Source organism: Dendrobates tinctorius, unplaced genomic scaffold (genome assembly GCF_039654945.1).
Source record: "Dendrobates tinctorius isolate UK_male_01 unplaced genomic scaffold, ASM3965494v1 ptg000370l, whole genome shotgun sequence".
Lineage (NCBI taxonomy): Eukaryota > Metazoa > Chordata > Amphibia > Anura > Dendrobatidae > Dendrobates > Dendrobates tinctorius.
This window is the reverse complement of record NW_027362036.1, coordinates 4,069,938-4,082,500: the sequence shown is the minus strand read 5'-3', so window position 1 is coordinate 4,082,500 and position 12,563 is coordinate 4,069,938. Positions and strand designations below refer to the sequence as shown.

At 44.3% G+C, this 12,563-nt stretch overlaps 1 protein-coding gene across 1 annotated transcript in view; it reads left to right on the top strand.

Moving 5' to 3' along the window:
- The first annotated feature begins 232 nt into the window (after window positions 1-232).
- Window positions 233-12,563, top strand: part of DUSP3 (dual specificity phosphatase 3) — a 97,392-nt gene continuing 85,061 nt past the window's right edge. The window contains exon 1 of the mRNA XM_073562903.1: window positions 233-534. Within this exon, the coding sequence (XP_073419004.1) occupies window positions 413-534 (122 nt within the window). The 5' untranslated portion in view covers window positions 233-412. The remainder of the gene's footprint in view (window positions 535-12,563) is intronic.

Genomic DNA, 12,563 nt, shown 5'->3' with positions numbered 1-12,563 from the left:
GCAGCTTATAGGCCAAAAATGAGGTGACAGATTCCCTTTAATACATAACTTTATCTGGTGTTTTTTGGGGGGAAATAGAGGGGCTACTGTAGGAGTCCTTTCACCTTTGTGGCTGACTGATTCCTTTCCTTGGGTGCTGAGGATACATGGTGGTGTCATCTGCCTAGGGAACCAAAATCCCTGTCCTGGTAGGACCCACCCTACAGATGATGTGAGCAGCCCCCCAATGTGTGGCCGGCAGGAGAGGTCACTGCGCTGATGCCCCGCAGATACAGGACGGCGGGCACACACCATCGGCTGCGCCGCCTGTGCCATCCCGGGAGTCCGCCTACCACCGGCGAGGAGGGCGGGTCACAGGCAGCAGGCCGCCCGGCTCGGGTGTCGTGCTTAGGGCGGGTCACAGGCCGCGGGTATGTCGGACTATGAGATCTCGGTGCAAGCTCTCAATGAGCTCCTGGCTAACGATGGCGGCTTCTACAGCCTCCCCTCCCAGCATTTCAACGAGGTCTTCCCCCGGATCTACGTGGGCAACGCGTGAGTTACTGCTGCCCGGAGTGTCTGGGCGCCGAGTGTTGTGTGCGGCACCTGCCCGTATGTGGTGGGCAGGCTGCGGTGTGTGTGTATATGGGTGTATAAAGAAAGCGGCTTTCGGGTGTTAGTTACAACTGGGCGGAGCTTGACCAATGAAATCATCGCTTTTATTTTGTAACCTATATTAGGAATTGAAAGCAAGAAGCTGATTGGTTCCTAAGGGCAAGCTGCCCATTCTTGGCCTACACCAGGTTGTCTATGTACATGTTTTCATTTCCCCTAGCTTTATGGGGGGATCCCACATGTAAAATATCACTGACTGCATTCTCCCAGATCTGTAACATTTCATGTGTTTTGTATAGTGTGTCCAAAGTTTGGAGTGACGGGAGACATAGGGGTCACGTTGTCATGGCAACAGTGCCACTGCATTAGTCAGCCATGTATAGTTCCCATTAATCACAACAAAGTGTGCAGGAGAAAGTTTTGTAAGTCATGCAGTTGTCTTGGTAACTGGTTATGGCCGAAAGTGCCGACCCCGTCTCTGATGTCGGACAGTAGGTTCAAAGAAGGGGATCTGGGGAATGGCGCTGCGGTATGACCTTTGTGACCCGTGTCAGGCCGCATTGTTTACCTGGGCACGGTGGCTTCCTATGCAGGCAACTCATCCCATGGGAGCACCGAGACCCCATAACTGTTCATCCCAGAGGTCAAACCCCCACAACACACTGATGGCCCATCTTGCAGAATCCTATAATTTTTAAAGAAAGCCATAATGTTGAATATTTTACCACCCAGGCAGACAGATTTCACCATAAGCTGAGGGACAGCATGGTGAAAACCCCACAGACCCCATTAGGTCACACATTCAGTATTTGGTCAGTTTTTACCTCAGTATTTGTGAGTCAAGACAAGGAGTGAAACAGTAAAGAAAGACTCACAAAACGTATGAAAAATCGGTCCTAACCGGAACTGGAAAGTGGATCGCAAAATAGGATGCCATGACAGCAGCCATTTGATAAATTAAAAAAAAAGTTCATTTTTTTCTCATTAATGTCCACTCTGCACCCCATCTTGTCTGATAAAAAACAAATGTAGAAATTTTTGCAAAGTTACTAAAAAAGAAAAACTGAAATATCACATGGTCATAAGTATTCAGACCCTTTGCTCAGACACACATATTTAAGTCACATGTTGTCCATTTCCTTGTGATCCTCCTTGAGATGGTTCTACTCCTCCATTGGAGTCCAGCTGTGTTTAATTAAACTGATAGGACTTGATTTGTAAAGGCACACACCTGTCTATATAAGACCTCACAGTGCATGTCAGACCAAATGAGAATCATGAGGTCAAAGGAACTGGCCAAGGAGCTCAAAGACAGAATTGTGGCAAGGCACAGATCTGGCCAAGGTTACAAAAGAATTTCTGCTCTACTGAAGATTCCTAAGAGCACAGTGGCCTCCATAATCCTTAAATGGAAGAAGTTTGGGATCACCAGAAGTCTTCCTAGACCTGGCCTTCCAGCCAAACTGAGCAATCGTGGGAGAAGAACCTTGGTGAGAGAGGTAAAGAAGAACCCAAGATCACTGTGGCTGAGCTCCACAGATGCAGTAGGGAGATGGGAGAAAGTTCCACAGTCAACTATCACTGCAGCCCTCCACCAGTTGGGCCTTTATTGCAGAGCGGCCCAATGGAAGCCTCTCCTCAGTGCAAGACATTTGAAATCCTGCATAGAGTTGCTGAAAAACACATGACAGACATGTTCTCATGGCCAACAAACCCCCTTCACCTATGTGACATCGGTGCGAGCGTGAGTTTCTCATTCTCGCGATGCCCTAAGACAGGGAATAGCAGTTCACAGGGAGACACAGAGCACACGGTGCATCCATGCAGCATGCCATCTAGATGTAGCAGAGCTGGACCCGTCGTGGGACAAATGGATTATCTCTGCGGAAAGGTGAGGAATACTGTTTATTTTTTTACCTCTTTTGCAGATGACAAGGGCATCGGGGGAATAGGCGAGGTCGTAAGTATGGTTTAATTAAGAATATTAAAGAAGTCTGTGTCGTTCTTTCAATTAAAGGACTTTTTTTTTTTTCTGGGTGTCTGTGTTTTTTTGCAATGTGACTATGGGGTTAATAATGGAGGGGCGTCTTATTGACGCCTCTCCATTACTAACCTCGGGGCTTGATGTCACCTGACAATACAAAGATGACATCAGTCTCCCCAACTATCACCCCACTTGCCACCGCTACATTGCAAGTGGGAAGAGCGAGGCTAACTTCCAGAATTGGCGCATCTTAGAGATGCGCCTTTTCTGGGGAGGCTGAGAGCTGATTTTTTTTTTTTTTTTAGCTTGGGGGGGGGGGGGACAAGCATCCATGGCCCCTTCCTTTAACTATTAATATCAGATCGCAGCTGCCAGTAAAGACTAATTATACAGCTGTGAGCTGATAATAATAGCCTGGGAAGCTCCATGGGTATTACCCTTTTCCCAGGCTATAAACAACTGCCCCCTGCTGTCGGCTTTACCTCTGATTCTGAAAATTGTGCTGGAGCCCACACCATTTTTTCCGAAGGATAATCTTTTATTAATTAAATGTCCAGTAATTTGCACATACACTGTACTAATTGTATTTGCCACTGACATCTATATATCTACCTATTCTATTTAGATTTACTGTATGTAATCCATCTTTTCTATCCTGTCGGTTCCTGCAGTGATTTTACAGAACACGGCAGATGAATTGCTGGCTTTTCTTCTATGTATCTGTGTAATATAATTACATATATGTGTGTGTCACTGACATCTATATTTTTATGTATTCTATGTGTATATATCTATTCTAACCTGTCAGTGTGATTTTATTGTATGCAGCACATTAATTGCCGGCTTTTCAAAGGACACCGTTGCGTAAAAATCGGACAGCACTCGCATGGTCAGAGTGCTGTGCAATTTTTTTTTTTTGCTTGCATTGGCGAGTCTTGGACGATATTATTACTAGATGGAGGCCTGATGCTATCACATTGGGAGGGCGGTAGTGTCACGATGGGGGCAGGCTTTGCAGCTTTGAAAATCTCTCCCCTCATGCGCTCACCAACCTGTCCACTCGCTTTCCCCATGTGCTGACTTCTCCCGTCTGTGCTCTATTCTTTGACCTGTCTACTCCATGTGCTATCTCCCTTGTCTGCTGTCTCTCTCCTTCCTATGCTGTATTCTCCCCTCATGTGCTGTCCCGTTTGAGCTGTCTCCCCCCTGTGCTCTGTCTCTCTCACCCCTGTGTCTGACCGTGTACAGAACATACCACAGCTCCTGAGCAGGGGAGGAAGCAAAAGACAATACTGACATTACAGCAGGAGATCGCAGATGATCCATTTTGTGAGGTAAAATATTGTTTAAAAATAGTCAGTTAAATATTTTACTTCACAAAATGAATCCTCTGTGATCCCCTGCTGTACTGTCAGTATTGTCTTTTGCTTCCTCCCCTGCCCAGGAGATGTGGTATGCTCCGTACATGGTCAGACACAGACAATTTTTAAAATTAACTTTTGTTCGTGGGAAAACCCCTTTAATGTGACCGGCTTCCGCTGCCTGTAGACACGTCGTGCATCTGCCGCCGGGATCAGACGAATGATTCACTGCTAGGGATGAGCGAGTAGTGAAATACTCAGACTCGCTGTACTCATTATGAGTACCTCCTAATACTCGGGTACTTGTAGCGAGTCCAATGTAAGCCTATGGGAAATGCGAGTAATGGGCTGTGCAGGACTGTGCGGGGACCGAGCTGGACTGTGCGGGACTGTGCTGGGCTGTGCCGAATATCGTGAGGCGAGTAGTGAAATACTCGCCTGGATTCGAGTACCGCATTACTCGCCGAGTACCGAATCGTAACGAGTATACTCACTAATCCCTATTCACTGCGCCTGTGCGGAATTCGCGCAGGCGCATTGCGAAGGTGTTCCGCTGGTGGTACCGCGCAAGAGGCTGCGTGAGTCTGAGTCCCTACTTTGTGAATACTTTCCCTATGCTGTCTTCTTTTCTGCTCACAACCGAATCGAGTGAAGGAGATGTGTCCTAAGTGCTTGGGCTCTGTTCACCTCATTGCCATCGGTCACCCATATCACTCAGGATTATCACATTGTATGTGGACCACTGTTGTTTTCGGCAGTAGGCCATAAGGACACGTCTAGCACCTTTGGTGTGTGTGTTGGGAGCTTTTTCAGAGTATGCAGTAAACGTACCATACATCACAGACGGCCATTGCTTGTGTAACATTTATCTGATTTCTCACTATTCGTTGCCCACTGACCACAGAATTTTAATCATGCTTTTTTTCTGAACTGAGAATGTGAGGTTATATCATCTAAATTTAGGACTAACAAATTATTTGCAGAAATGTCATCATGTCATGTGTATGGAAATCATTGAGTGGGAAGCACACTTAAACTAGGGGTTCCACAAAATGTGTTTTCTTAAAGGGGTTGTCCACTAATATGGTATCGATAAATCCCTAAGCCTCGGGTCACACGACTGATTTTCTCTCATCCGTGAAAATCGGAGCAATTAATGCTAATCACACTCTGATCAGCGTGTGATGAGAGTGCGATCCAACTTTCTTAGAAGATGTTGAGAACGTTTGTTTTCCATCTTCTCCATTCAGTGTCTCAGTGAAAATCAAACCGCATCCACGGACCCATAGACATGAATGGGTAAGTGCCATTTGACTCGGTCCAAGGTAAAAATCGGACGTGTGCACAGCCACATAGAATAAGATGGGATGAGTGCTGTCCATCAAAGCAACAGATACCATGCGTGTGACTATTACGGTCGCGTGTATGAGACCTGATTTTAGGTTACCAGTTTGCAGTGGCCCTATAACAGTTTATGGAGCTCTGCTGCACTACTCCATACACTGTTTACACATGCTGCTGAAAAAAATTGGTGACATCCAGTCAGTAGGGATGTCACGTGTCACACCCCTACCGATCTGCTGCAGGAGACCTATCCTACGGGCACACTCAGATGGCCGTATAAATCGGACCAAGAAACGCAATGTTCAGACTGGCTGGTGGCTCTCCCGATCTGAGCCTGAAAACTGCGTAGAAAAACATGCAACTGTCATGCTCTGGTCGGGAGAACCGCCGTCCAGTCCGTACACTGCATTCCGATCGCGCTCCGATTTATATGACCGTCTGCCTCTGCCATTAGGATAGGTTATCAGTGTTACAGTAGTGGAAAATGCCTTTGATTAAAATGGATGGGTACCCCAAAAGGGGCAAATTTGTATACGCGGCCGTAATCTGAGAAAAGATTACAAACCACATCCTAATCTCTCATCTTGTATTGGTTTGGTAACTTTTTGTATTACGTTTCAATACCGGACTGCGAAAAATGCCATCAGCCATTTAGTCAGTGTACCAGCTAATGCCATCTAACTTTCTGGCTTTCTATTTTAGCTTAATGCCGGCCATACACATTAGATGGCCGTCATCCGAACAATTCTTCAGCCGACAGCCATCTCAGCCGACTCACTCAGCTTGAGGGCTACTGTGTTGTCTGTGAGAAAACCACCGATTGACAGGTCGTCCCACGGCTTACCTCCAAGAGAAAAACGCGATCCGCAGTCGGTCCCCCATGCACATTACACCATTGGCCAAACTTGTTGATATCAGGTTCCTCCGACATTAGTCTATTTTGTATGGTGGCATTTAGCTGGCCATGCACATCAAATAGTTGAGAGCCAAATTCTCATTCCCCAGCTATCTTTCCTAATTCTCATACACATGGACACTCAGCTCAGACAAGAACGCATGGGCTTTTAACGTAGAAAGGAGCATAGGACAGTCAGACACTTCTGGTGGTGGCTTATCTCCAGGGTTATGAGTGTTAGTGTTCCCTGCTTGGTTGACCATCTCTCTTCACCTTTTTATACCCAGGCAGCGGGCCTTTTATGTATTTACAATGAAAGTCGCCATGACATAAGGCAATGAACGCGGCGTGGTAATTTACGTGTCATTACCATTGCTATTCAAGTAGAAGGTGTTGCTTGGTCGCTGAAGGTGCAGTTTGACTCGAGTGCTCCTCTTTAGTGCAATCACCCAGTGATAAATTTTCTCCACCGGCTCATGTGTTGCTCTCCTGTTATCGATTTGCCCATGAAGTGCTTCCAATATATTGATTCAGCCAGACATTAATCTCAGCTAATTAATTCACTTTCTGTTGGCACTCCACCAGGAACAGTGTCTGACCTGTCAGTGATATACAATAGGTTAAGGTAAGCTGGTTGGTTTGGAGAGCGTGGTATTTTCTCTGATATTTAACCTGTTCCTGTTTTTTAAAATACCCTTAGAGTTCCCCTGATATTATTATTATCATTATTATACATTTTTATAGCGCCATTTATTCCATGGCGCTTTACATGTGAAAAGGACCCTGCCCGCAAGGGCTCAGTCTACAGATATCCATGAATATACGGTATCTGTAGCTGTTCTGTGTTATCCTGGTACCATATATCCTTTGTTAATCCTTTAAAGAGTGAGTGTGATAGAAAATGACCTATTTTTTAAAACCCTTAATGACATTGCTTTAATGGGTATTCCTTTCTCCAATATCCTATCCCAATTGTTAGCAAATACATCCAATTAGAAATGTAGTATAGTTCTTCTGATGTGCTTTGTCGTTCCCCCCCATGTGTAGGACATTGCAGTAGCTTAGGTATCCATCTTTAAGACCACTAGCAACTAGCTAACTATCTAACCAACTCTCACTGTATTTGTGATCGTAACCATGGATACTTAAGCTACTGCAATGCCCTGCATGGGGAAAGAGGCATAGCCAATCAGAAGAACTATACTACAGTGACAATTGGAAGTATTTGCTAATATTATTACACCTACTACATATTGTGATAGGAGCTTGGAGATGTGACTACCCCTTTAAAGACACATTCCCATCAAAAGTGTTTATTCTCTTAACATATTGCAATCATGATATTATATAGCACTGTGTACTTACAATTGCTGATTTTGCCCTTCTACCCAGTTAATTCTTCTCTTTTCTGCTCCATGTAGAAACAGGAAGTCTTTTGTCCCTACATTTATCATCCCCCTCTACAACTCCTGACCCAGCTGCTCCCTTCAACCCCTGCCAGACACTTCTGCAGAAACTCATGAGTCATGCAGGGAAAACTGACCTCCTGTTTCTACCTAAAGCTTAGAAGGATTCAGCTTGTTGGATTTTAATCACGTGATGTCATAGGCCTAGTGGAAAAGAAGAGTTTGTTGGGTAGAAAGGCAGAATGACCCATTGTAAGTACCCAGTGCTATATAATATGGTGACTGCGATGTATTAAGAAGATAAAAGCTTTGAAGAGAGTTATCCAGAAATATATTGATTACCTATTTTTAGACCTCCAATGAGCCAATGCAGTCATCTGGCGAGCTTCAGAGCAGACTTTACAGCAAAGAGCTTGTAACCGCGCTCTGCTCCTTGCCTGATAGACTACCAACAAACCGTACACCATAAAATCCCAAATCCATCTGTTCTTGAGAGCAGAGATTTTTAATAAGAGGTAATTTGCAAACTTGCTTGTTTTTACAAGTGCATTGCAATTTTAACCATTAATGTTGTTGTGAATACTCCGTTAATAACCAATTTATTTTTTGCCTCTCCACATTTTAGCTACCGTATATCTTTTTTTTATTTTTCATTGGCATGGCTGAATGAGCGCTATGTACACTGCTCAAAAAAATAAAGGGAAAACTTGAACAACAGAATAAAACTCCAAGTAAATCAAACTTCTGTGAAATCAAACTGTCCACTTACGAAGAAACACTGATTGACAATCAATTTCACATGCTCTTGTGCAAATGGAATAGACAACAGATGGAAATTATTGGCAATTATCAAGACACCCTAAATATAGGAGTGGTTCTTCAGGTGGGGACCACAGACCACATCTCAGTACAAATCCTTTCTGGCTGATGTTTTCGTCACTTTTGAATGTTGGTTGTGCTTTCACACTCGTGGTAGCATGAGATGGACTCTACAACCCACACAAGTGGCTCAGGTAGTGCAGCTCATCCACGATGGCACACCAATGTGAGCTGTGGCAAGAAGGTTTGCTGTGTCTGTCAGCGTAATGTCCAGAGGCTGGAGGCGCTACCAGGAGATGCGGAGGGGGCCGTAGGAGGGCAACAACCCAGCAGTAGGACCACTATCTCAGCCTTTGTGCAAGGAGGAACAGGAGGAGCACTGCCAGAGCCCTGCAAAATGACCTCCAGCAGGCCACAAATGTGCCTGTGTCTGCACAAATGGTTAGAAACCGACTCCATGAGGATGGTCTGAGTGCCTGTCATCCACAGATGGGGGTTGTGCTCACAGCCCAACACCGTGCAGGACACTTGGCATTTGCCACAGAACACCAGGATTGGCAAGTTCGCCACTGGCGCCCTGTGCTCTTCACAGATGAAAGCAGGTTCACACTGAGCACATGTGACAGAGCCTGGAGACGCCGTGGAGAGCGATCTGCTGCCTGCAACATACTTCAGTATGACCGGTTTGACAGTGGGTCAGTAATGGTGTGGGGTGGCATTTCTTTGGAGGGGCGCATGGTGTTGGGCTGTGAGCACAACCCCCATCTGTGGAATTCAGCTTTATGCATTGCAACAATACGAGTGTCTTCAAGGGGAAACATGAGCAGTATCTCCTTTTTCTCCTTTTACGATGGCCATCCTTCGTATTTGCTGCTAAAAGCCAACTCTGCTGCTCACACATCCTTCCTACTACAGGTCCAGGCGCCGACTCCTAATCTCTGCTTTCATGGGCTTTTTATTATTATTATTATTATTAACTGCACCCCAGCCGTCACCTCATCAGATGTCTCCACTAATCTTTCCCATCAGTGACCATGTACTTCAGTCCATCATCCCCTTATTCATGTACTATAATAATAAATTATAATAATAATGTACAGAGCTGATTGATAAGGGGGTAATAACCTCATTAATAGCATGCCATTGCACGTAACAGTGTATTTTTCTGCTGATACTGATTTATTCAGTATATGGATACTGAATAAATTGAGATGATTTGAAAAATTATGAATTTGAGCATCAATAGCCGTTCTGTTTATCCTATGATTTTGATAACTCCATACCTTTACCTTCTTGCTAATTCAATTTCAATATTGAAAAGTGTAGATTAAAAGTATCATGCGTTGGGGTTTAAACCCTGGAACGTGTACTTTGTGGCCAGCTCCTCTATCTTCTGAGACAAAGCAGTTACACCTTTTCTCCTAGTGTTTATTGCCTGTTATGCTTTCTTCAGTCTTTTTTGGTTAACAGGTGTTTTAATTTATTAATTTGTTTGCCCTATCACCTTTCAGGTGCTCCTACATATCCTTTTCCCCTTGCTGGTATTTTCCGCTGGTGATATTCTGAATTGGAGCCATACTGCTGTTGTTTATGCCAGTCAGTGAAAGACCAGCTATAGTTCATCTCTTTACTGACTATACTTTTCACCTATCTTCTGTTTTTTGTTTATGAAGTAGGCGGCACATGCTCTAGCAGTACGTACCTTATCTTCTCATTTACCATGCTATTCATGGTTTTAACTCACTCTGGGATCTCTTTCTATCTCAGCACACCTTCCCTTCTGTAGGTAAATTGCACTCTGCTCTGCCTTCTGGTTCCTTAGGAGGGATGTAAAGTGGATAACGGCCTCTCAGGCAGCATTGGTTATAGCTGCCATAAGTTATTCTGTTGTTAGGGCTATTCCAGCCCACTTGGGAACCATTAGTGACTGCGGAGTCTGAATTGCTAGTCTGTACAGGAACCGGTTGGGTCAGTTGCAGTTCCTAGTGTTTTACCTATTTTCCCATTTAAGTTGTTGCACGATCATATAAATAAGAATCCTGAATCCTCGCAGTTTTCATTCTAGCTGCTACTTTTCATATTAGACATGGAATGTTCTGTACCGACCACTTCTCAGTTGTCATCCCAATATCCTCACAAGCAGGATTACAATGACAGATAACACCGGACCCACTATGTGCAGTTAGCTTTGCTCAGATAATAGAGCATTCCCAGAAAATTGTTTTCTTTTGGGGTGGGTGCAAGAGGAAAAAAAATGATGTTAACTATATGAGTGCTCGGTTGTGACAAAAATGGTCTCCAATGCGACCAATGGTTTTCAAAGTCACGCCACCAAATGTTCTCTTGAAGAAGAAAAAAAAAAAGCCTACAGTGGGGCAAAAAAGTAGTCAGTCAGCAATAGTGCAAGTTCCACCACTTAAAAAGATGAGAGGCATCTGTAATTTACATCATAGGTAGACCTCAACTATGGGAGACAAACTGAGAAAAAAAAATCCAGAAAATCACATTGTCTGTGTTTTTTTCATTTTATTTGCATATTATGGTGGAAAATAAGTATTTGGTCAGAAACAAGCAATCAAGATTTCTGGCTCTCACAGACCTGTAACTTCTTCTTTAAGAGTCTCCTCTTTCCTCCACTCATTACCTGTAGTAATGGCACCTGTTTAAACTTGTTATCAGTATAAAAAGACACCTGTGCACACCCTCAAACAGTCTGACTCCAAACTCCACTATGGTGAAGACCAAAGAGCTGTCAAAGGACACCAGAAACAAAATTGTAGCCCTGCACCAGGCTGGGAAGACTGAATCTGCAATAGCCAACCAGCTTGGAGTGAAGAAATCAACTGTGGGAGCAATAATTAGAAAATGGAAGACATACAAGACCACTGATAATCTCCCTCGATCTGGTGCTCCACGCAAAATCCCACCCCGTGGGGTCAGAATGATCACAAGAACGGTGAGCAAAAATCCCAGAACCACGCGGGGGGACCTAGTGAATGAACTGCAGAGAGCTGGGACCAATGTAACAAGGCCTACCATAAGTAACACACTACGCCACCATGGACTCAGATCCTGCAGTGCCAGACGTGTCCCACTGCTTAAGCCTGTACATGTCCGGGCCCGTCTGAAGTTTGCTAGAGAGCATTTGGATGATCCAGAGGAGTTTTGGGAGAATGTCCTATGGTCTGATGAAACCAAACTGGAACTGTTTGGTAGAAACACAACTTGTCGTGTTTGGAGGAAAAAGAATACTGAGTTGCATCCATCAAACGCCATACCTTCTGTAAAGCATGGTGGTGGAAACATCATGCTTTGGGGCTGTTTCTCTGCAAAGGGGCCAGGACGACTGATCCGGGTATATGAAAGAATGAATGGGGCCATGTATCGTGAGATTTTGAGTGCAAACCTCCTTCCATCAGCAAGGGCATTGAAGATGAAACGTGGCTGGGTCTTTCAACATGACAATGATCCAAAGTACACCGCCAGGGCAACGAAGGAGTGGCTTCGTAAGAAGCATTTCAAGGTCCTGGAGTGGCCTAGCCAGTCTCCAGATCTCAACCCTATAGAAAACCTTTGGAGGGAGTTGAAAGTCCGTGTTGCCAAGCGAAAAGCCAAAAACATCACTGCTCTAGAGGAGATCTGCATGGAGGAATGGGCCAACATACCAACAACAGTGTGTGGCAACCTTGTGAAGACTTACAGAAAACGTTTGACCTCTGTCATTGCCAACAAAGGATATATCTCAAAGTATTGAGATGAAATTTTGTTTCTGACCAAATACTTAGTTTCCACCATAATATGCAAATAAAATGAAAAAAAAACAATGATTTTCTGGATTTTTTTTTCTCAGTTTGTCTCCCATAGTTGAGGTCTACCTATGATGTAAATTACAGACGCCTCTCATCTTTTTAAGTGGTGGAACTTGCACTATTGCTGACTGACTAAATACTTTTTTTCCCCACTGTACATCACCCAACAAATGCACAGCACACTATGCTGTCAGCCATTTTAGGTATTTTAAACGAAAAACTTATTTTAGTTTTTATTTTTTGTAGCCTATGAGATTTCATGCTGCTTCTGTCTTCTCTTTTGCCATCTTGATAGCACTATGCCACTATGTAGTGAATAGAAGCGTCGACAATGCCAATGTTTCTACTGGA